General features: G+C 45.9%; 1 protein-coding gene across 7 annotated transcripts in view; it reads left to right on the forward strand.

Annotated features, from left to right (window-relative positions):
* PHC3 (polyhomeotic homolog 3) overlaps positions 1-25752 on the forward strand; it is a 116525-nt gene that overhangs the window by 61194 nt on the left and 29579 nt on the right. For all 7 annotated transcript variants that reach the window (XR_012906288.2, XR_012906287.2, XM_075937894.2 and 4 more), the window contains 4 exons: positions 408-1285; positions 17624-17774; positions 18291-18544; positions 20110-20269. Coding sequence is in view for 5 of the 7 variants with exons in the window: in XM_075937894.2 (XP_075794009.2) it covers positions 408-1285; positions 17624-17774; positions 18291-18544; positions 20110-20269 (1443 nt within the window). In the remaining 2 variants the exon portion in view is untranslated. The remainder of the gene's footprint in view (positions 1-407; positions 1286-17623; positions 17775-18290; positions 18545-20109; positions 20270-25752) is intronic.

Consider the following 25752-nt stretch of genomic DNA (forward strand, 5'->3'; position numbering starts at 1 on the left):
AGTCTGGTCTAGCTAAAACAAAAGACAGAACTATGTAGCTTGTTAGTCCTTAAAGTGCTACATAGTTCTGTCTTTTATTAACAGTAGTTTGAGAACTAATGACAGAAAGATATATGTCTTTCTATGGAAGCATTAGTGCATATAAAACAAGCATGGTTTTGTTTAATTGTTCATTGCTGGATTTCACATTAGAATTTACCAAAATGAATTCATTCTGTTCACGTGTTATATTTTGAGACTCTATATATGGTTGAAGAGAGTATTTTCTAAAGTTTTCTAAGTTGTTTGGTCAAGTTCTGTGCTGAATTTAATCATTTGATGTGAAAAATTTCCTTATTTAAATATTTATTGGAATGTTCTTTGAACTTAAGTAAACAAATACTAATTGTAATTTTTCCCCCTCACAGCTTCATATTCTGCAATTCAACCTCATTCTCTAGTAAAACATCAGCAAATACCTCTTCATTCACCACCTCCAAAGATTTCCCATCATCAGTTGATACTACAGCAGCAGCAGCAAGTTCAGCCAATCACACTTCAGACTCCTCCCAATCAGGAACCACCTTCATCACAACACTATGTTCCACTCCAAAACCATGGTCTTCCTCCAGTTGCCAATAGTGTTCACTCACAACATTGCTCACCAGTTCACATCCATCCTTCTCCTTTAACAGTGTCTCCTACTCCATCCCAGTCAGCTCAGCAGTCAGTAGTGGTGTCTCCTACACCTGCTCACTCACCTAGCCAGTCACCAACCATAATTATTCATCCACAAGCACTTATTCAGGCACAATCACATCCTCTTATACCATCAACTCTACAGTCAGATCAGAACCCACAGCAGCCCACTACTAGTCCAGGACGACCAGGAGCACAACAGCTTAATCTTCCATCCCATCTTACAGTATCACCTTCCTCAGTAGTACACATTGGGCCAATAGATCAGCCGAACTTGATGTCCCCGAGCCAGCAGATAGTGTCTCCAACACCACACCAGCAATATCCAACCTTACAGTCTGTGCCACTCCCAGTTGCAACCCCTCCACAGCTGTCAACATCTCCAACCCAGATTCAACAACTGCCCTTGCAGTCTGTGCAATCTTTACAAATGCAGCCTGAAATTCTATCCCAGGGCCAGGTTTTGGTGCAAAATACTTTGGTTTCTGAGGAGGAGCTTCCTGCTGCAGAAGCTTTGGTCCAACTGCCATTTCAGACTCTTCCACCACCACAGACTGTTGCAGTAAACCTTCAAGTTCAGCCATCCGTACCTGTTGAAACTCCTGTGGTAAGCCCTCAGAAATTTTCTTTTTGGTTTTGATGTTTAACTAAAGGTGGAAAATCCTTTCTTCAACAACATTCTCATAATACAATGAGGCTGTGTCTAGACTAGCCAGTTTTTCCGGAAAATCAGCCGCTTTTCTGGAAAAACTTGCCAGCTGTCTACACTGGCTGCTTGAATTTCTGCAAAAGCACTGACTTCCTACTGTAAGAAATCAGTGCTTTTTGCTGAAATACTATGCTGCTCCCGTTTGGGCAAAAGTCCTTTTGCGCAAAACTTTTGCGCAAAAGGGCCAATGTAGACAGCTCAGCTTTGTTTTCCGCAAAAAAGCCCCAATCGCGAAAATGGTGATCAGGGCTTTTTTGCGCAAAAGTGCGTCTAGATTGGCACGGACACTTTTCCGCAAAAAGTGCTTTTGCGGAAAAGCATCCGTGCCAATCTAGACGCTCTGTTCCGAAAATGCTTTTAATGGAAAACTTTTCCGTTAAAAGCATTTCCGGAAAATCATGCCAGTCTAGACGTAGCCTGAGAGTAAAATGGCATAAAAATCTCATAAGCGTATGTAAGGAATGAAGAAACTGTTCTCAAAACTATGATTAGGTTAGATAAAACTGGCATTGCTGCATGGCATCTGAAGAAAGTGGTGTTTTGAAAACCTGGCGCTCAGTCTAACACTCATTTTATTGCTGCATAAGCAAATAATTTTACTGCCTTTGCAGAACTAACTTTTCCATTATGAAACTTACTTCCTTTGAAGTAAGTGTTTTGTTGTTCTTCAGAACCAAGTGAAAATTGATTGAAGCCCAGGAAGATGAGCCAAATGCCAGACAGCCTCTTGGGGCATATTCTCCATACTACCCAAAGTTCCACTTTATCTTCCCTTAAGTGCATCTGAGGAAGGTAAAGACAGCTGTACAGGAGCAGCTGTAACTTACACCACCACTGAAATAAGTTCCCTCCGGAAATCAGTAATTCCACCATGCCTTTGGCATGTCATTAACGGAATCCCTTCTTGCTCTATTGCTGGGCAAGTGGGGAGCAGATAGTGCCAGTGAAAAGTTCTCCTTTGTACTATGAAATGTTGGCCCTCTATATTAAATGTAATTAAAATTGAAAGTATTAAAATTGAATTTTAAATATTCAAGTACATTTGTACAATCAAAGCTTTGAGAATTTTCAAGATAATAGATATCAGGAAACATAAAAGGAGGTTTTGGGTAACTGAATTTTGGATATTTGAGTTGGTACTATAACTGAAAAGCCTCTCCACCAAGAGAGATTTTGGGAATGTTTATGCCTACACTGTGTTCACAGCTACTGCCCTGATCAATCAGTTCTTTGCTAGTCTTTGCTCTATCTATTTTTTTAAGTGCAGGTTTTAGTTGACTCATTTTGACCCTGATTCAGCAAAGCACTTAAGAATGTGCTTATCAATAAACATGAAAAGTCCCAATGAAGATTAAAGACAAGTTAGAGCCTTTGTCACTTTGTTTTCCTGATGTGTGCCTAATTGACAGCTCTTGTTGCTATCATAGGCTTTGTCTACATTACTGGGGTAGGTCACTCTATGTCACACTACTCCAGATACATGAAGTACAGGCAGTCCCCGGGTTACGTAAAAGATAGGGACTGTAGGTTTGTTCTTAAGTTGAATTTGTATGTAAGTCGGAACTGGCTCAGCCGCTGATCAGTTTCAACAGCGGCTGAATCTGGACTCCTGGGACAGAACAGCTGGGGCACTGCCGGGTAGGTCCCCGCAGGACCAACCTGGCAGCACCCCAGCTGCTCTACCCCAGGCGTCCCGCAACAAAAGCCTGGTCTGCTGGGAGGGTGGGGGGCGCACTAGCTGCGCCCCCTCCCCCCCAGCAGACCAGGGAGACCCGAGCAAAGCCGCGGAGGCGTGCAGAGGTCCCGCCGCCTGTGCGGCTTTGCTCCTGTCTCCCTGGTGTGCTGGGGGGGACTCCCCCCCAGCACACCAGGGAGACCCGAGCAAAGCCGCACAGGCGGCGGGACGCCGCTGCCCGTGCGGCTTTGCTCCTTTGCCCTGGAGCAAAGCTGCAGAGGCGGCGGGGTCCCCCGCCTCTGCGGCTTTCCTCCGGGGCAAAGGAACAAAGCCACACGGGCAGCGCAGTCACGCCGCCTGTGCGGCTTTGCTCGGGTCTCCCTGCTGTGCTGGGGATTCCCCCCCAGCACACCAGGGAGACCCGGAGCAGCTTTTCTTGCCCCGGAGGACGCGGTGGCGGGACCACTGCGCTCTGGGCGGTCCCGCCGCCCGCGAGCTCCGGGGTGAGAAAAGCCCCGTTCGTAAGTGCGGATCCGACATAAGTCGGATCCGCGTAAGTCGGGGACTGCCTGTACATAGTCAATGTAGTTTAGGTCAACTTACTGCGGTATTTACCTCATGTCGCATTAACAAGAGACATTATCTTGTCAACTTATCTTACTCTCATTCTGGTGGAGTACTGGAGTCAACCAGAAAGTACACTGCAGTCAATTTAGTAGAAATTGCAAACCACAGCCACTTGGAGCTGCAAATGGCCATTCTTCTTTGAGTGGTTGCTCATGCCCATTCCATGTAGATGTGTGCATGTTGCATGCATGCATCGCTGGAAGTTTTTCCTTTGGCAGTACCCATTGAGCTAGCAGGGTAACCCCCTGGAGTGGCGGCGTTATGTCAGCTAATATATACCCTGCTGGCCCTCCACCACCTCAGTTCCTTCTTACCATTCATGATGGTCATTGGAACATGTTCTGCTCTTGCTCTGCAAGCACTCTTTAGCAGTTCTCACCTGGTTTGTTCTTGTAGATTAGTTAATGTTCTTATTAATTGTTCTTGTTATCTCTGTAAATAGTTCTTAGAGTAGGTGTTTCACTCCTATGGGGGGACTTGCTTAGTGTTTCCAGCGCGCGCATTGGGGCATGCCTGGGCCCTAAGGCTTCAAGCCCTGCATCAAGTGCTTGAAGCTGATGCCCTATGGGGAGTCCCATCTTTCTGAGTCCTGAAAGATTTGCAGAGGGTTCAAGTGAGAGCATGAGTCCTACACCAAGTGGGAGCATGAGTCCCGCCTGAAGATCCTACTGATGGAGGTGGTTCTCTGTCTGGCTTCAGTGTCAGCCATGCAGAATTCACTGGCTTTGGTGCATATGGAACTCAACCACTTTCAGGTCTCCCAGGCACTGAGAAGGCAGTGGCACCAATCCCAATTCCTGGTGCCACAGAAGAAATAGAAACTGAGCAGAGGCAGGTCCCTATTGCGGTATCAGGAGAGGCACAGGGCACTGACGGGCTCAGTACCCGGACCTTCGAGGTCGGTTGGGTTGTCCCAACCTACACTGGGATCCTAGCCCTGTAGAAGACCTCTTGGAGCCATCGACGCCGGACACATTTGAGGCTACGGGGGACTTCATCCAACTAACCTCATCCCCATCCTCAGCATCAGCCTTGAGGAGGAGCGAGACTCTTGATGGCACCATGTCAGTGCTATGGCCCTGAGTGCCCCGGCACCATCCCCAAGGGGGCACCACAGGGCTGCCCCGGTGCTGACAGCTTTGACCCCAGCACTTGTTCAAGCCCCCACCCTGTTGTGGGCACCAGCTCTGGCACTGATCCCCCTCTCTGGCGCTGGCACCAAGCCAAGCTGGGAACACACCACTGCCTTTATCATCAGGCCAGCCACTGGAGCTTGCTGTGCCACTTTTCTCCTCTCGCCCCTCCCCCCTCCGCCCTCCTTCCTCCTCCTGGTACTCTGGCAAGCCTGAGTCTGTGGCTAGGCATGCCCCTATCCATAGGTCACCAGTAGCCTCTGCCGTGGCACCACCCTGGTCAGCCTCTTTCGAGTCAATGGAAGAGTTGGTCTTCTCGTTGCAGGCTTCCACGTTCAGGTCTTGGCACTGCTGCTATTCCTGGCACCGCTCCCACCACTGCAGCCCTTACGTACAGCCACAGTAGAAGCAGCCCTTGCCACCCGAGCCCACTTTTGTCCAGCAAGCACAGCGGTCATGGCCACCGCAGTTACAAACACCCATCTCAGTGGCCCTTTTGGACTCCCTGGGCTTTCCATTGGTCACAGGGAGTGGGACCCACTAGGCCTGAGTTGGGCTACTTGTGGTCCAGGGCTCCTCCCTCAGCCACCCTGCTTTCAATTCCCCTACATTGGTTCAGTCCTTGCCTCTGGGCCAGGCCTCACATAGAGCTCTGAGGGTCAGTGTCCACCCACAGCCCAGGCCTCAGCAGTGACCTCCTCAGCAGCCTCCCAGGAGGCTCCTCAGGCCCATGACCTGAAAGACGATGGTCTAAAGGGGCTCCTCATCTTCATCTCCAGACAAGGCCTTATGAGGGGCCCTCCCATTGATGCCATCCATGGACTTGAGAGCACACCAGGATCTTCTTCGCTGGCTGGCTCAGAGCCTGGTGTGCAGCCAGAGATGGTGTTGGAGGACTTGGACCCAAGGGTTGACATTCTGCAAACCGACGTCTCTACCAGAGTGGCCCTGCCCCTTAATAAAATGGTGGTTAAGATCACAAAGACCCTTTGGCTGATCCCAGTCTCTATGCCACCAGCTGATACGAAGGTGTAGAGGCATAACTTTGTGCCTCAATAAGGGAACAAATACCTTTTCTCCCAGGGTCCCACCTCCAGGGTCCGTGGTTGTCCAGTGCGAGAGGCAGGGGCAGCTGGGCCTGACTCCTAAGAACAGGGAGACCAAAAAGATGGACCTTCTGGGAAGGAAGCCTAAGCCTCAGGAGGGCTGCAGCTCTGCATAGCAAACCAGCAGGTTTTGCTTAGCTGCTATGCTTATAACTCCTGGACTGTGACAGACAAGTTCACCAAACTTCTCCCTCGGGACTCCTGGTCTGAGTTCAAGTCCCTCTTGGAGGTGTGCAGGGTTGTTTCCCATGTGGCCTTGTAAGTGACCGTGGATGCGGCTGCCCATACTATGGCTACGGGCCTAGTTCTTGGTTGTAGTTTGTGGCTGCAAGAGCCTGGGGTGCCCCCGAGCTTCATACCACTAACCAGGACCTTTCCTTTGAAGGACTGAGCCTGTTCTCGGAGCAGACACACGGGCCACATTGAAGTCCCTGGAGATCCACGCTCCTGCCCCCCAGAGATGATCCCTCTCCAGAAGGAATGCTCCCTGACCTTCCCAGCTGGGCACCTGCCTGGACTTCTCATAGTGCAGGGGAAAGAACAGAAATGGCAGGAACAACAGACGCTGTTCCAGTCCCTCATCTGCCCAAGGGTTGGATTCGGCTGGCAAAAACCAGGGCCTCCGTCAAGGGTTTTGAGGGTGCACCCGAGGACAGCTCACCAGTCTCACCTCTCCCTTTTTTTGGACCACTTACTCCCTTTCTACTGGGCTTCGCTTTCCATCACCTCGGTTTAGTGGGTCCTTGAGATGGTAGGGCGGGGCTACACCATCCTGTTCCTCTCTCCTGCTTCCTCCCATTCCCCTGCCCCCGTCCCTTTTCAGGGACCCCTCTTACGAGCATCTTCTGTGGGAGGAGGTGCAACAGCCTAAGGGTGGCTGAAGTGGTGCCCCTGGAATTCATGGGCAGGGGTTTCTACTCCTGGTATTCCTTAGTCACCAAAGAAAAGGGGTATGTTTTGCCTTCTCTTAGACCTCCAGGACCTAAATGCCTTCATCACCAAGGCCAAGTTCAAGATGTTGGTGTTGATCATTGCCTCCCTCAGCCTCGGAGACTGGTATGTTGTCCTAGACTTAAAGGGCGGCTATTTTCACATCTCCATCAGCCCTTACCATTTCACAGTTGTCCAGGACCATTATCAGTTGATGACCCTTCCCTTTGGCCTCTCTACAGCTCCTCAGGTCTTTACAAAGTGTATGGCCGTTGTCCCCGCCTTCTTGAGGAAGTGCAAGATCCAGGTGTTTTCTTACCTGGACGACTGGTTCTTGCAGGGTCCTTTCTCGGACCTTGTCTTGGAGCTGGGCCGCCTCCTGAATGTGGCCAAGTCTACCCTGGTCCCCACTCAGTTCATAGAGTTAGTGGGTGCTCATCTGGATTCCACATCAGCCACAGCCTCTCTGCCGAGGTCCCGCTTCCTGGCTATCAGGGAAGCCGTTATGGCCATGTGGGCATTTCCTATGACTATGGCCAGGAACTGCATGTGCCTTCTGGGGCTCTGCATATGATTCAGCACGCCAGACTCTGAATGCATCCACTGCAGTTGTGGCTGGTCTGGGCCCACAATCCTTCCCTCCACTCCTAGGAAAGGGTGGTGACATTTCAGACATCCTCCCCTACCTGGACTGGTGGACTCAGGAGGAGGTGGTGTGCATCAGAGTCTCATTCTCTGGGCCTCTCCCAACCCTGCGACTGGTGACGGATGTCTCCAACACAGGATGGGAGCCCACGTTGGTCACATACGGACTCGGGTATGTGATGTGGGAGAAACTCTCTCGCACATCAACATCAGGGAGCTACAGGCAGTCCGCCTCGTGTGCCAGGCCTTTCTTCCCCTCAGGGGCAGAACAGTCCTCGTTCTGTCTGATAATACAGTGGCGGCGTCCTATATAGACAGAAGGTGGGGCACGTTCCCCTCCCTGTTGCCTGGAAGCCCTTAAACTATGGGATATGTGTACCGGGGTGGATATTCACCCCATTGCCTCTTACTTCCCTGGGACACAGAATATTTTGGTGGACCAACTGAACAGGTCCTTCACCAGTCATGAGTGGTTTCTCAGGTGGAACGTGGCTCTCCAGATTCGCAAGTGGGGTTTTCCCTCCTGGATCTGTTTGACACGTCAGAACAGGAAGTGTCCCAGGTTCTGCTTCCTCATGAGGTTGGGTCGCAGGTTCCTGGGGGACGCTGTCATCACCCCATGTCCTGAGGACCTGCTTTACACATTTCCCCCATTCTCGCTGGAGCAGAAAGTACTTCTGAGGGTGAGAGAGATCAGGGCCTCCCTTATTTTCATCGCACCAGCCTGGCCTAGACTGCACTGGTTCATGTCCCTGCGAGAGACCGATAGCCCTCCCGCTGTATCTGGATGTCGCCACCCAAGCCTGTGGTCCCTGTACCTAATGGCCTATAAGCTCTATGGCTGACAGCGGCAGAGCTGCAGTGCTCAAAGTGGATGCAGGAGGTCCTGCTGGGGAGCAGGAAACCTTCCACTAGGGCTACCTATCTGCTTAAATTGAAGCGTTTCTCTATCTGGGTTACCCAGAAGGGGATCTCTCCCATGGATACCCTGGTCCTGCTGGTTCTGGACTGTCTTCTCAAGCTCAGGATCCAGGGGCTGTCCTCTTCATCAATCAAGATTCACTTGGCAGCTATTTCCACTTTTCACCTAGGCCTCCGGCATGACGCTCTTCACACACCCCACAGTCAGTCGGTTTCTGAAGGGGCTAGACAGGCTTTACCCGAATATCTGTCAACCTGTCCCTCAGTGGGACTTTAACTTGGTCTTGAACAGGTTCACAGGGCCCCATCCCTCTCTCAAGCCTCTGGCAACATGTTCATTACTATACCTCTCCTGGAAGGTATCGTTTCTTGTGGCCATTAAGTTGGCCAGACTGGTGTCAGAGTTACAGACCCTTACCTCAGATCTCCTCTTACACAGTTTTTTCAAGATAAGGTCAGGCTACGCCCCCATCCCACCCACCTGCTGAAGGTGGTGTCTCAGTTTCATGTCTCCCATGACATTTTTCTCCCGTTTTTTTTTACCCCAAGCTCCAAGCTTTCAGTAAAAAACAGGCTTTACACACACTAGATGTTAGGAGAGCATTGGCTTTTTATTTGGACAGGACAAAGCCTTTTTCTAAGTCCCCCACAGTTATTTGTGGCAATTGCGGAGAGGCTCAAGGGCCAGCTGGTCTCTTCCCAGAAAATTTCTTCATGGACAATCTCCTGCATCAGGGAGTGCTATAGTCACAGCCCACTCCACTAGGCTGCAGGCCTCCTCTACAACCTTTCTGGCTCAGGCCCCTCCCTGTTCGGACATCTGCAGGGCTGCCACATGGTCTTCAAGCCATACTTTTGTCCAGGGCTGGCCTTAGGCCGATGCACCTGATTCCCCCAAATGGGGCCCCGCGCCCTGAACCTGGAAGTGTGCCAGGCGCTATGGGCAGCGAGTTAATATTCAGAGCCGGGGGCCCTGCTCCAGCAATATATCCAAACAAGTCACATGAACTCAGTACAGGTGCACAACACAAAATCCATTCTGCTTATGGGTCGAAACACTTAGGCTATGTCTACATTGGTGGCTTCTTGTGCAAGAATATCTTGCACAAGAACACGTCCACAGCATGAGCTGTGCTTTTGTGCAAGAGCATCCATGGCAGTGTGGACGCTCTCTTGAGCAAAAAAGCTCCAATGGACATTTTGGCCATAGGGGTTTCTTGCACAAGTCATCCTCTCTTACCACGCCATACTGTAAATTTCCTTGCGCAAGAGCAGGTGGGCAGTGTGGATGCTCTGTGGGTTCTTGCGCAAGAATGGCTGTACTTGCGTAAGAAGCTGCGAGTGTAGACATAGCCTTAGAAGGAACATTTCCCCCAGCCTCTCTGCCCCCGAGTTAATGTCACACACATTGGGTTAATGCAATTGCAGCATAGTTGCATGAGGGGGGTTTGGTGGGAGCCAAACTGATCCCTGTTGGTAGGAGGATGGTGGGAAAAGTCCTCTGAGAGGGGTGACATGACACTTTTTACTTGTGGTCATGTGTCCATCTTGCCCTGAGCATGTTACCTCCAGAGGCCTGGTTAACGGGGGTCAGGAAGTGTGGATAATGGGGGTCGGGGTGTGGCTAATGGGGGTCAAGGGGTGTGGCTAATGGGGCACCACCAAAAATTATACACAGGAGGTATGAGTTTAGCACAGGGTTTTCCTGTGCCACTGGTGTGTGGGTGCGTGTAAGCGGGGGGGTTGTGCTGTTTTTTTTTCCTCAACCAATTGCTGTGGGGGCCCCGTAGAAATTGTTCAAATTGGGCCCTGCACTTCCTAAAGCCGGCCCTGCTTTTGTCAATCATTCTGCTCTGGCTTATTATACTAGGGAGGATGCAGCTCTTGGCAGGGCTGTCCTCTGCTCGGTACAAGGTTAGAACTCTGACACTGCCTCCTGGGGTTTCTGCTTTGGAGTTACCTACATGGAATGGACACGAGCAATCACTTGAAGAAGAAAAAATGGTTACTTAAAATCATAACGTCTGTTCCTCGAGATGTTACTCATGTCCATTCCAAATCCCTCCCACCTCCCCTTCTTCGGAGTAATTTGGTAAGAAGGAACTGAGGGATGGAGAGCCAGCAGGGGTACATATTAGCTGATATAGCGGCACCACTCCAGGAGGCTCCTCCGCTGGCCCAACAGGTATTGCTAAAGAAAAAACTTCCGATAATACGTGCACGCAGTGCACACGTACCTACATAGAATGGACATGAGCAACACATCTTGAAGAACAACAGTTACAAAGATAAGTAACTTTTTTCCTGGAGATAGTAAATGTTAAAAAAAAAAAAAAGGTCTTGCAGCCTGCCAGCAAATTACCCTGAAGAGCCGTGTGCCGAACTTTGCCAATCACTGAAGTATGCTTACATACACATGAGGAAAATGAATAAGCCTTCTATGTCCATGTAATGGAGGAGGAGGGAAAATAATTTAGAGAAGATGTATTAAATAAATAATGTCCCTAAACTTTTTTTAGACTTGAAACAAATAGTGAAAATACATAAGGGAACCATTGTGACAATTTTCATTTCCTTCTAAATATTATGTGTAAAAGAGAAAGAGTATAAATCACTATTCCACCAGCCATCCAGCTGAGATCACCCCCAAGGGTACGTCTACACTACAGTGCTATCTCGAATATCTTAATTCGAAATAGTTAGTTCGAATTAAGCTAATTCAAATAACGCATCTACACACAAAATCTATTTCGAAATAGCGTTTGCTATTTTGAAATAGGGCGTCCACACTGAGTGGACCCTGAACTGAAGTTAAGGCTGGCCGGAACCAATGCCGGCAGGGCATCAGGTTAGGACTTAGTGTGTGGGGCTGCTGCCTGAGGCTAACTGAGCTCCGTGCTTAAAGGGACCCTACCCCCACCCGGACAGACAGTTCTCAGGGTTCCCCGCTTGCTTGTCTACCTTGATGAGGGACAGCAAAGCAGTCCTGTCTTGGAGTGCCCTGAGTGCCCACACTCGGGAAACCACAGCACTCGGCCACATGGAGCCAGAGCTGCCCCTGGGCATGCTGGTGCAACTCGTGGGGTCGTTGCCATCAGCCCGGCTACACTTGCTGCAGGCTGCCATCTGAGGGGGTCCATCGGGGGGCTGTTAGGATCCAGGAGGCCCTGCGGGAGAGCGTACACCCCAAGGGGCCCTCAGAGCCACCCTGGTCCTCCCCACTGGGGGATTGTGACCCTTTCCTCCCTCACGTCCTTCCACTTACCCCTCCCTAGCATCAAGTAAAAGACAGGTATGTTCAAAAATAGAAACTGGGTTTACTGAACAAAACTGGATGGGGGGACTGGAAAAAGGAGGTGGGAGAAGGGAAGAGAGAGGGTGGGAGAGGGGAGGGGGAAACCTGGGAGGAGGGAGCTGGAAGGGGGAAGCAAGGGGAAGAAGGGGGAGGGGAAGCTCAGGGCCCAGGGTTGGGGGTCTCGCTGGACCAACTTGATTTTCATGCAAACCTGCTCCTGGGTTCACATGTGGCCTTTGGTGGCCAGGCTGGCAGCTATCCTGCCATAGATGGCCGCATTCCTCCATCTAGTGCAGAGATCATGGGCGCTGGGGGCATCCCCCCTAAACCTGAATAAGGTCCATGATCTCCACCCTGGACCAGGAAGGTGCCTGCCTTCTTCAGCCCCTGTCAGGCACCTGGGAGCTGGGAGACTGCTCCTGGGGATCGGTGGAGAGCTGGCTGCCGATGGCTTGCTGTCTCATGTTTTGGGGCCACTGGGTCAAAGGCTCCGGTGGCAGCTGCTGGTTCTGGGCTGGCAGGCTTGTAGTTGGCACAGGCACTGTGGCTAGAGTCTACCCCTATAATGACTTCGGGGCTGGAGGAGAGGAGAGTAAGTTTTCCTGGTTGTGCCCAGAGTGGCCACCAGGGCTCCCTGGGAAGGGCTGGAGGCCCCCTATTTTGAATTAAGTGTCTACGCAGCACTTAATGCGAAATAGCTGTTTTGAATTTGGTGTTACTCCTTGTAGAATGAAGTTTACCAAATTTGAATTAAGCGCTCCACTATTTCGAATTAACTTCAAAATAGCGGTTTGCATGTATAGATGCTATTATATCTAATTCGAAATAACAGCCATTATTAACATTGCAGTGTAGACATACCCCAATTCATTTGTGAAAAATATCTGATTTGAACCAGGAATTTGTTTAATTTCTTTGGATTACATAAAATTGCATTTCAATACAATGTACATATAAAAATAAGATTTCCCACTGCTGCCCCCACTCCGTCTTCCTATTCTATGACCAGCTGTTTTTTATAAGATCACAAGGGGTCTCTTGTGTTCATCACAACTTCAATTCCGATGGTTCAGCAATTATGTGTATTTGTTCCTAAGAACATTTCCAAAGAGGATTATTGCTACAGTAATGTGAACAAGATTGAATATTATTTGCTGCTTATCTTTTAGTCGGATGTAGTCAGACATGTATTATTTATTCAGTGGACTTTGTCTGAATTCTTTCCCTCTTCCCCGTCCACAGGTATTTGGAAACAATATGCATTTTTCTTACAGACCTTTATGTAGAAAAGGACTACTGTCTGTCTGACTGTGCTTTGTATTTCTGAAGCAAAACAAGAGTATGGAACTCCTTCCATGGGGAAAGCTGAATTCCATTTTTAATGGGACTTCTGTGGCTGCACATTTTCACACATTTCTTGAAAATTTGCATCATAATGGGTCGAATTCAGGTTCATGCACACATTCAAGCTACATGAGTAATTATGCATTTTTAAAATTTTGAACTTTTAAAATTTTAATTTAAAAAGTTGCATGTATTTTGGGAATAACAAAAGAGCCATATTTGGTTCCATGCTGAGCCATATTTGGCTTGAGAGCCATAGGTTGCAGAGTCCTGCTCTAAGGCTCATGTCACTCCCACTTACCATCATACCTCACAAGGTCAAGGCATCCCTCCTCTGGTAGACCAAACAATCCAGTCTCTGCAGAAGAATTCCATTCTTTCCACAGCCTCCCTCATGAACAATCACTAAAGGCACGTCACACACATGCTGGGGAGCTCATCTTCGCAAACAGACCATTCAGGGCCTTTGATCTCCTCAAGAGATGACCTTGCACATAAACTTGTTAGAATGGCATACTGTGCACAGTGCTTGCTAGCATTTCCTGTCCTCCATTGCCGTCAAACACATGCATATCCTTACAGACAATATTGCCTGTGTATTCTATATCAAAAAGCAAGGAGGAGCCAGGTCTCGATGCCTGTGCACCAAGGACATAAAACTGTGGAATTTTTGCATCACCCATAAAATCCACCTCTCAGCAGTTCACATACCAGGCGTCAGCAGTGTAACAGTGGACGCTTTCAGCAGACGTTTTCCCCAGCACCATGAATGAGCGCTCAACGTTTCGGTGGCACACTCACTATTCTGCAGATGGGGTCGCCCATCAATAGACCTGTTTGCAATACCTTACAACACCAAACGCATATAGTTTTGCTTCAGAGCGGGCATTGGGAGGGGAGCACTGGGAAATGCATAATTTCGTGATTCCATGCAATGAGGAAGATATTTCCTCTGATATCACTTCTTGCCAAAGTTGTTCAAAAGATGAGGACTGATGGGGCCAGGATCCTATTAATAGACCCCGCATGACTAAGACAACCATGGTATCCTTTCTTGCTCAGGATGTCAATTTGCATACATATCACTCTCTCTCTTCAGAGCAGTTTCATTACTCTGGGTTAGACAATACAAACTTACCTGATCTACACAAACTGTATCTAACAGCATGGCTCCTCTGTGGTTCTCCTGTTCTGAACTAGGACTTTCGGAGGATGTATGTACAATTTTCATCAGTAACCATAAGGATTCCACCCATGCCTCTTACACCTACAAGTGGAAGTGCTTCTCACCATGTTGTACCTCGAAAGGGTAGGACCCAATATCAGTGCCCCGTCTCTCATCCTGGACTACCTCCTTACTCTCAAGAAATCATTGCTTGCTCAGATCCATCACGGTACATCTACCGCCATCACAGCTTTTCACCACAAAATTGAGGGATGGTCCATTTTTATACACCCTATAACCAAGAGGTTCCTAAAACGGCTGTACCTCCTTCATCTGGATGTCACACAGCCCATACCCACTTGGGTCCTCAGTCTAGTGCTATGAGCCTTAATCAGACCACCCTTTGAGCATCTTACCTCTTGTTCATTTTCACACCTCTCCATGAAAGTTGCGTTGCTGGTTGCTGTCACATCTGCTTGCTGCGTGGGAGATATGGGGGCTTTCATGGCCAACCCAACTTTTACAATATTCTGTATGGACATGGTCACTCTTTTCATGCACCCGAAATACCTACCTAAGTCACATCCTCATTCCACATAAATAAGCTAGTAAGTTTACCTGTATTTTTCCTGAAACTGCATGCAAATACATTAGAGACTTCTATGCATACTCTCGATGTCAGACAAGTGCTAGCAATCTACTTGTAAAGAACTAAGCCCTTCAGGCAAACCCCTCGCCTCTACCTGGCATTCACCGAGTGGATGAAAGGGCAAGTCAGATCAAAACAAAGGCCGTTCAAATGGATCACAGATTGTATAAAACTGTGCTATAACCACCATTACAGCTGACAGCTCATTCTACCAAAGCCATCTCTTCTTTCACTGTGTAACTATGCAGTGCACCACTCGTAGACATTTGTAAAACATGACAGCTTACTTTCGCTAAACACCATGCACTTTTTTATGGGGTGAGAGTTGATACTTAAGAGGGCTCTGCAGTTCTATCATTGGCCTTCCGTAATATTCTGAAGCCTGAGCCACCACAGACTGAAACTGCTTGTTAATCACCAAACATGGAGCATCAATGGGGACATCTATCGAGGAAGAAATGAAGATTACTCACCTTGTGCGGTCACTGGAATTCTTTGAGATGAGTGTCCCCATGGATGCTCCATGACCCACTTTCCACCCCTCTGCTTTGGACTTAGAGGGCCTTCAGGCTAGAGTAGGAACTGGAGGGCTCAATCCGCGCATTTGTGGTGCCTACTGGACTACCATGCACCGGTTGACTCCACAAATGTGCAGCCTATACAGAGACTGCTTGGAAATCTCTGATCCAGGTGCCGGGAGGTGAAGCAGAGTTGCTAAATCACTTCAATTTGCTTTGTAGTTTTAGAGAAAATCATAACTGATAAACTTAGCATATTCCCTTGGAATCCTTGGTTTGCTTGCTGTAATATGCAGCTGCATGAGAAGGAAAGCACTCTGGTGTTTACACATAACTTTGGAGATTTTGTATATTAAAGACTCCAAATTGAACTGATTCTTGCTCTCCATTCAGAATTCCAAGTCACTCAAAAGTTAAGAAATAGCAGACTTATGGCTACCAGTGCCACCTTCCTCCCTTCGTGCCTATGCATTATGGTAGTCTTTAACTGAATGGTCTCACATTTTTCCATAGGACTCCTCCTCCTCTATTCATTCTATATGCCTGCAGGGCAAGCATTGTGAGCACAGGGAAGACAGTTATTCTGCTCTCGGTTCCTATTTCTGGTGCTTAGCAGAGAATTGGGAGGAGAAATTGATGGGAAGGTCTGTACTCGGACACTGCAGAAACAATGGAGCATGCTTTGTATAGACAGACTCTTCAGAGAATTTAACTTCTTAACACTAACAAATCTTCACTAGCTACGTGGAAATTGCAATTTTCAGAGGTTTTGAACTTGACCAAATTTGAGTGGACTGATGCCTACTGAGCAAGGTGGGGCAGAGCCACAAATGGGGCCACTGTTCTGGGGACCAGCAATTTGAAAGGGCCTGGGGTTCCTGGTTGCCACCACCATTACTGTGGTGATGGCCAGAGCCCTGAACCCTTTAAATTGCCACCAGAGCACCTCAGGGTTGCCTGGAAAGTGACCGGGCGGGAGAGGGGGGAGAGAGGGGAGGAAGGAGGGTGTGAACACTGGCACACTTCGGGCAGTACTGAGAGCTAGCTGCCTGAGGCCCTGCCCCTTCTGCCCGAGGCCCTGCCCCTTCTAGAAGCATGGAACCATGCCCTTGTCCCCCCCCCTCCCCGCCCCAACAAATCTGTCAGCCCCCAGAGTGGCTTTTTATGAGGATGGTGAAAGTCACATCCCTCACTCCAGGGTGATCATGCTGCCAAATTTCAAGCACTTCAGATCCAAAGCATGGGGTTTCTAGAATTTCTCAGTGAAGCAGTTGTAAGATTATTTGTTTTAAGCATGGACAAAACATGGCATTTTAAACTCATTCTGCTAAGTAAGTGAACAGTATTGGTTGAAACTCCCCTGCCCTCCTCCCCTCTGCCCCCCCAAAAAAATCTGATGCAGATATATTTGGCACATTAAATTTCAGCTGAAACAGTTAGTTTGGCAAAGTTATAAACAAATTAGGAATCTTGTAAAGTGTTGTGACTTATTATAGTTCATTCAATTTATGTCCTCTTTACTGAGCTTGCCATTCAGTTGTATTGCTTGAATTTAATGTTAGTCTTTAAATATAGATAAATAAAACATGGAAGATTTGAGATGGGGAGGACCTATTAAGTTCTCCTGACCACCTATCTGTGAAGAGAATGGTACACATCTTAGGATCTGTATGTTATTACAAATGCTATAGTTTTGCTTTCATTACAGGTTGGACCTCCAAAAACCAGGACTCCCTCTTCTAGCTGGACCACAGATATTCCTGGACCAGGGAGTCTTGGCTGGGATCCCCAGTGGCAAAGAGGGCTGATGGCCCCAGTAGCACAGCCAAGGCCAAAGATGTGGCAGCCCCAATAGCGGGGGCCAGCGACACAGCAGTTCGGACTGCGGGGACCTCAGCAGCCCGGCACAGGGGGTGGCCAGGTCTGGCAGCAGGGAGGGGAGGCAGTCTAGGAAGCTGGTGATGGGACCTCCCCATGTCCAGCAAATTCCCTCATTCGGGGACCAGTAACGTCTCAGTGGTGCACGTCTAACCTGCATTTCTATGTCATGCATAGAAGGGGTGGGTGTATGTGTCTTTAGTGTAGAAAAATTGAAGCATAATATTAACAGCATAATATCAACATAATATTTTTAATAGTAATATATTTAAAAAAATCAATTGGTAATCTGCTTTACAGTGTTATGGCAGAATGGAAATCTTTCTAAAGCAATGCTTTATTCAATGCAGATTTATCAAGTGGAGAATGTGTGTGAGGAAGAGATGCCAGAGGAGACCGAATGTGTCCATTTGGTTAGAACCCCTACTCCACCAACCTTGTCTCCACCAATCATAACCTTAGGGAATGGTGAGGGGCTTGCTTCAGAGGAACTTTTGTCAGGTGAGCACAAGACCAGAGACTGGTAGAATTAGGTCAGCTTTTTTACCTGGATCTCTTTCTGATTAAGTACTTTTTCCTAGCTTAGAATCAAAAGCTTATGATCCTCACCTGTTTTTATGGTGGATTTACAATCTAGCTGGTTGGTTAAGAGCTATATGATACAAATGTATGAAAGATGTTTGTTGTGGGCAAAGGTGGGTATAGCTGGGAGATACTGAACAAAGAAAAAAAATAGGTTGAATGTATGGGAAAACATCCTACTGATGCAGCCTCTTAGTCTATAGAACAGTCTTCCAAGGAAAATGAAGTTGTCCTTTTGTTGTTATAATATAATTATAATATTAGTATCCTTATAATTTAAAGTTGATAATACAAACTATAGGGGAAAAATTTGCATTGGTAGGATCATAAATGCAGCACTGTAGATGTTTTCCATCTCTGCTTTCTGTAACTCTATGAATATAACTTGACACTGTGATTGAAGTATAATATTTTATTCTAATTTTTTTTTTTCAGAACAAGTGGGACTTCCTACAGTGGCATCATCAGTTAGTGCCTCAGTAATTAAGTCTCCATCAGATCCTTCACATGCCTCTATTCCGCCTCCTCCACTTTTGCTTCCAGTAGCTGCCACAAGGAGTAACATCACATCAAAGCCTAATAGCATTCCTAACCTAGAAAACAGACCTCCACAAGCTATCGTTAAACCACAGATCCTGACCCATGTTATTGAGGGCTTTGTTATTCAGGAGGGTTTAGAGCCATTTCCTGTAAGTGTAAAAGTTAAAAGCTACTAACATATGTTGTAAACAAATCTGCTTTAGTTCTTTGTGGCTATTACCCAATTAAGTCCTTTATATTCAGAATAACTTTTCAGAATTTTGGGATTAACTTTCTTTTCCTTTCTGTTTCATAGCCAATTTGTTACAGCACTTTTACAGTATATTGTATAAATGCATATATTATATGTATATTTTATGTGAATCAAGTTTCCCTTAAGTGTATAGTTAGAATTCGTGCTACTTTTTTTGTCCAGCTCTCTTAATTGAATGAGAGGTTACTAATTTCTAATAGTCATAGCAGAGAATTTTCTGAAAAAAAGGGCTATTAAAAAGTATACATGTTTTTCTGAGATGTGTATCTAGTGGGATGAGATAGTATATGCAGAGCGCCATCTCAGATATCTACACTGACTAATTTTTCTATAAGATAGAAAAAAGTAAAACTAAATATTATAATCAATAATACCAAAACTATCTACAGGTTGGACCTCCCTGATCTGGCATCCTTGGGACATGAGTAGTCTTAAACCTGGGAGTTTGCTGGAACAGGGGAGGTCAGGCTCCTCTCTGGCCTGTGGGAGTCCCTGCAGCCTGGGCTTACCGCCCTGCTGCCAGCCCCATGCTGTAGCTCTGGGGGTCAGCCTCCTCCGGCTGGGACACTCCAACCTCCAGTGGCCCTGCTACTTTTGGGGTTCCCGGCCAAGACCAGGGATTTTCCCTGGCTTCTTCTGAAGTTCCTAGCCAGGGCCAGAGATTTCCCTTCTTTCCCCCCCCTCTCCCCCCGCCCCCCTCTGCTGCCAGCCCTGCTTCTGCCAGAATTCCTGGCCAGGGTCAGGGGTTCCTCTCAGCCACCGACCACCCTACTGCTGCCGGTGTTCCTGGCTGAGGCTGGGGATTCCTTCCAGCCACCACCAGGGCTTCCTGGGCTGGGGATTCCTGGGGCTGGTCTCCCTACCGATTGCAGGACCAGCCCTAACTGAGGCTCCCCAGCACCCACAGGATTCCCAGCTGGCTTGTGCTCCTTGCCTCTACGACTTTCTGGATGTTGCTGGATCAGAGAATCCTGGATTTGGGAGGTTCAACCTATACTTTAGTGTTAAAATGTATTGGACAAACTTTGATACCCTTGAAGTCACTAACAAAACACTGACAGGAGTTGGATCTTTAAGAGTAGATTGTTGCTAACCACTGGAAACTTAAAATCAGAAATGGTCAGTTCCAGATTACTGGGTTTGTAGTTTTGACAAGTGTGATGTCTGCTGCATTGCTAATCACTTCACTGTATAATACTCATGTTCTCATTTACCTTCCTCATCTCCTTTTCTTTACTAGTGTCATCCTGTGTTAAGTCTAGTTTGGATTGTAAGATCCTTAGGGCAGGAGACTCTCCTTTTATTTGTCTGAAAAATTATGTGTGCTTGTGTGGCATTATGCATCGTGATGAACAGGATAAAGATTGCAAACACTGTTGTAGGCTCCGCTACAAGTACTAAGTACCAAGTGCCATTTTCTTCTAATTGTTGTTTCATGCTGCTCTGCTTTCATTATAACAGGTAAGTCGTTCATCTCTACTGGTTGAGCAACCTGCGAAAAAAAGGCTCCTAATGGAGAGTCAGGTCATGAGTGTCGTATGTGTTGAGTCAGAGCTGCAGAACAGTACAAAACATGCAGAGAACTCCTCAGACACAGAGATAGAGGACATAATTACAGAAGGTTTGTAGATTTAATTTTATACACATTATTCCAGTCAATGCTATGGCATGGACTGTGTAGTCTGATCATCTGGACTGTTTCTCCTCTATCTTAGATCCATTCAACACTATATCCAGTGATGGTGTTTGAAGCTATTTTCAAACAGATGTAGCCAAACACAGTTGTAACAGTGTTCAACGTGGATGCAGTTTTAAGAAACTACGCAGTTCACTTACCTAGAGTAGTATACAGGTAGGACCTTCCTGGTCCAGCACCTTGAGACCAACCACAGAGTTTGCTGGACCAGGAGAGGTCAAGGCTCCCCTCCTGGTTATCAGCCCTGATCCCCTGTTGGCCCGCTGCCTCCAGCCTTGCCCAGGCTGTGCTCCCACCTGGGGGCGGGTCTGTGCTCTCCATTGCGCTGGAGGCGCCAGACCGCTGCCTCTGGCCCAGCTGGGACTGCACTCTCCACTGCATTATACCGACGCACTCCCAGGTGCTGCTGGCTATGCTGCCTCTGGGGCTGCGCTCCCTGCTGTGCTGACTTGGCCAGGGCTGTGCTCCTGGGCCAAGTGCACTGCCTACAGCCCCAGTGGGACAGCACTCCCCACCACCAGCCCCAGCCAGGGCTGTGCTCTCAACTGTGCTTCTCACTGCTAATTCAGCCCCTGAACCTGGCAAGCCAGGGCTCTCTGATTCAGCAATATCTGTGGTCCTGCCAGACCATTGATGTTGCTGGACCGGAGAGTCCCGGATTTTAGAGATTTAACCTGTAGCATAGCTTGGGATAGCAAAAAAGAAACCATGCTGTGACAGTAACTCTGCTGCAAGATAGTTACAGGCAGTTTTGTTAGAATCCTGGTTGGATTATTTAATTGCTATTGTTTGTAGATTCAAAGGCCAGAAAAGACAAATGTTATCATCTAGTAAGACCTCTATAAAACCAGGCAAAGAACTTTCAAAAAAATAGCCTCTTTTTTTTTTTTAATTAGAGCATATCTTTTAGAAAAACAGTCTGCATCAGTGTCAAATTTTAAATCAAGATTGAATCTACTGCAATCCTGGCTAAGTTACTTCAGTGATTAATAACCCTCCTGGTTAAAAATTGATGCCTTATTTCTGAATTCGTATAGCTCCAGCTTCCCATCATTGGATCATGTTACGCCTTAGTCTGCTGCACTAAGCATCCCATTATCAAATATTTATTGTATCTTATGATTTAAGTCAGATTTGACCCTTCTTTTTGTTAGACGTTAGGTGTTTAGTTTGTCACTAAGATACACGTTTTCCCGTCTTTTAATCATTTTTGTGGCTCCTCTCTGAACCCTCTCCAATTTATCAATATCTTGTGTTCAAACCCTACTGTGAATTGCTTCATAGATGATAGAAAGAGCAGAGGTATAAACCTCCTATTCCATGCCTCAGTTAATGGTGAATTATTCTCTGCCTTGCATTTTCTAGTACATTTTCAGTTTCATTGTAAAGTCCCAAATTCCATCATCTACTTTGTGGGAAGGAGAGGTCTGTTCCACAGACTAATTCAGCTGACATTGTCAGGAAGTTGTTTTTGGCACTGAGCCTATGATTTTTTTAATTTCCTACCATAGCTTCTAATTTATACCTTCTTGTACCATAATTCCTTTGTATACTTCAGATATCCGTGTATTGTTAACTTGTCCTCTCCCTTGCCACACACGAGTTGTTAGTTAGCCAAGCTGTACCATATGTACATCTTTTTCTAATCTTTCCTCATAAGGGCCTCCGATTCCTCTACAGCAATTGGAATTGTTCACATGTGTGGTTCTCCCACAAGTGAAACTGATATAAAAGTGATGGGGAAACATACTGTATTTATCATATATCTCAATGTCAAACAATCTATTAAGTTATTAACTTCTGGAACATTGTTTTTACTATCATGATTTACTGCTATCTGAGCGAAGAATTCCCAATGTTTGTGGAGGGGAAAAGCATAGTGTTTCTAACAATTCTGAATCTAAGGGGATTATTTGTTTATATTGACATAATAGCAATTTGAACTTCTGTTGTATTTTTATTTAAAGCTGAGTTTTGGGTCACAGCTCGGATGCTATTTGGGGCCATCTGCCTGGAGGCTCAAATCTGATGAAAATTCTCATCTTAGTAGTTTGTTTCAGTAACACATTGAGAGAGACCACATCAATAAATGTTATTTTGGAAACACTGTATTGAAATGGGATATAGTAGTTCTCAATCCTATTGCATGTTAATGGGGCTTTTTTGCAGAGAAGTCAAAACATGTGAGATGGTAGTTAAAAATCAAATACAAAATTAAACAAGTGGCAGAACTTTTAAGCTGCCAGTTCAGGGTTTTCTGATTTGTTTTAGTTTGAGAGATTGCAATTGCTGATATGTTTCATAAAAGTCCTCTAAAACCTTTGCTGCATTTTGCAAGGACAGCCTTAACTTAGTGATTTCCTGATGATTGAGGACTTCACTTTGCAACCTTAATATTCTGTTAATGCAGTTTTAAAAATTACATTGCCTCTGTGTTTTTAAAAGAGAAATTGAAAAAAAAAACCCAAAACCCTGCAGAAATCTCACCATATTCAGCTATTGGGTAGTTATCAGTGCAACATTCTGTGCTCCATAATGTGTGCAATTGATGAGATTTGAGCCCAAGGCCTTTATGTATCATATATAGACAATATTCTTCAAAACCCTGTCTTTTTTTCCTGACCAAGTGACACATTTGGGGGATATGGTATGTGGTAAAGGAAAAGATAACAACTGAGAGGTTATTTTACAGAACTTTAGAAATATCTGTCATTGTTTCATGGTCTTCATAATGGTGACAATATGTTTGTGAGAGCTACCATTTCACTGATTATTCTAGCAAGAAGTACAGTCTAATGACATAGACAGCATATGAGAGGCAGGAGTCTTTCAAAGTTGTTATACATATGGTAAATTCTGTTACTCGTGTGCCTTTTTTTGTTAATTTAACAATACTGTATGTATACAATACCTTTCTAGACAGACAAATGACAAAATTTACCTTACAATAGCATAGTAAATTTCCCACCTCATGTTTGTGTGTGGAGAACTTTTCTTCTTGGTTCAGACTCTCAAGATAGCAATTATCTGACTCGGTAATTACTTATGTTTTACTTCATATGAGATTTTGAAAAATGTTAAGGAGTTTTACTTTCTTTCGATGTATGCTTTAGAGTGGTTACAGTTTTGGTGGAGTACTTAGGAAGACATCTTACATTTGGTAGTTAGACTGAATCCTGTCTCTTTCATTTTCACAGGACTCTGTAGGGTTCCTGTACTAACAGTAAGCATTTGCTCTTAAGTAGATTTCAAACAGTTTCTCTTCCACAGCATTGTTCAAACATTTGCATTGTTGTTTACCATTTGTAGTTATTGTTGTATTGTAAACATTCACAGTTATTCAGTTGAGCCAGGAAATGTTTTCCCAGCATTGGATGCCATTCATGAACACCAGGGTCAAATAATATAATCCCTTTTCCCATCATACAAAAGCTAAGCTGTGGGTTAAAGGAAGAAGTGCTTCATATGCAAAAAAAAGTTTATTTTTTACCCATTTTCCCTGTGGTATTCCTCTATTTTCAGGTAGCATGATCTAGGTTGAATTATATCAGCCTATTCTTTTTTCCCATAGGAAGAGAGATGTAATGGCATATTTGTGTGGTTTTCATTACTTTAGTTTCAAAGCTGATGTGTTTTCCAGTTTTTAAGCAGATGAGATTGAGGTCGTTTCTCCGTTGTTTCTGTAGTTCTAATACTGCACAAGTTTATAAAACTGGTATAAAACACGGTAATATTTTCATTATTAAGGTGAGTTTAGCTTTAATAACATATTAGGATCCTGGTACCTCAACGTTAGTTTTTTTTCCTCACAATAATCTATTCAACATTGTTTGATTTCTTCTTGTTGAGGTAGCACTTTCCAGTTTACTACTCTATTGACAATGTAGCAGAGTGAGTGTTGGGGAAGAATTCTGATGCGTAACTGTTACCCAGTCAGAAATATTAAAGGTTCAGAGTCCTGATCTGTGTGTTAAACTACCATATCAGAGTGTATGTTCATGAATATTCGAGTTCCACGAGTAGTCTAGAATAAAAAAATAGCAACCATTGTTGTAAACGAAGTAGAACTTTTATGTCACTAGATGTGAATGAAGAGGGACAAAGAGCAAGAGTAAGATGTATTTAGAGAATTGGCTGATTTGAGGACCGGGGGCGGGGGAAGAATAGCTATATACAAAAGGAACAAAAACAAGCTCTCTTTATATACTCACTTGCATTTTTAAATGAATTTGTTTTGAATGTACTTGCACCTGTTTTGTAAGCAGTTGGGCTTTACTCACATAAATGTTTGCAGAATATAAATGTTAAATTTGCTCTCCTGATCATTAGCAGCAGTAGTGTTATATTTCAATAATAGTGTATGGGGACAACTTGTCAGAGGCTAGGGTAAGATTTTAACAGAGTGAGGGAAAGATTGTGGTACTCTTTTGGCTCCATCCATGTAAGATGCTGCTCACATTAGATGATGCACGTGTTGAAAATATGACCAGGCATGCCATCTGTATTTTTTGGTCTTGGCTCCCCTTCACAACACCCATTTTCACAAAACATCATCTGCTGTGCTTCTCAGGTTTAGTTTCACCTCATTGAGGCTTATCTGCTCTGCTGAGCTTCCTGAGGTTGGCTTTCCTTGCTGGGTCCCTCTTTGATTGGGAGTGAGTGGTACCAAAATAAACTCTCAAATTAGATTTTCAGCTTTCCATAATATGCTCAACCCGTCTCCTTTCTTACATGCGCTGAAGTTAGTAACGTTGGCATTTGAACTTTGGCATTTAGATTTATTCTCACTGGCACGCAAATTAGCATCCATTGAGAAGAATGGGTCAGATTGCACCTCTAAGAGCTTTTTAAAGGACTGCTCTGTACCTGAGGGTCCTGGCAGGACAGTCCATGGCCAGATCAGGTGGCCTGCAGGCCAGATCTAGTGGTTTAACAGGCTGGATCTTGCCCACTTTTGAGCTAGGTCCACCTAGCAGTATCTTTAGCATGACAGGACCTCATCTTTGGAATTTGCTTCCCTCCTGATTCCAGCAGATCCTGGATTTGTTCATTTTCCAGGCATGACAGAAAGTCTGATTTTTTCCTATAGAGGTTTTCCTAGTTCGAACTAAGCGCTCCGCTAGTTCGAATTAAATTCGAACTAACGGAGCGCTAGTGTAGCGCCTATTAAAGTTAGTTCGAACGAACGTCCGTTAGTTCGAACTAACTTTGTAGTGTAGACATACCCATAATGTTTTGAAAAGGTAAATTTCCTAGGTCAGAGGGCTGGAGGCTGAAGGATAATTTATATGAGTTATAGGATATGGTTGGCTACATATAGGGATAATTTAGATGGTACTGGGTCCTGCCATGAGGACAGAGGATTGAACTTGATGACCTCTTGAGGTCCCTTCCAGTTCTAGTGTTCT

This window comes from Pelodiscus sinensis, chromosome 10 (assembly GCF_052426305.1).
Source record: "Pelodiscus sinensis isolate ZL-2025 chromosome 10, ASM5242630v1, whole genome shotgun sequence".
Classification (NCBI taxonomy): domain Eukaryota; kingdom Metazoa; phylum Chordata; order Testudines; family Trionychidae; genus Pelodiscus; species Pelodiscus sinensis.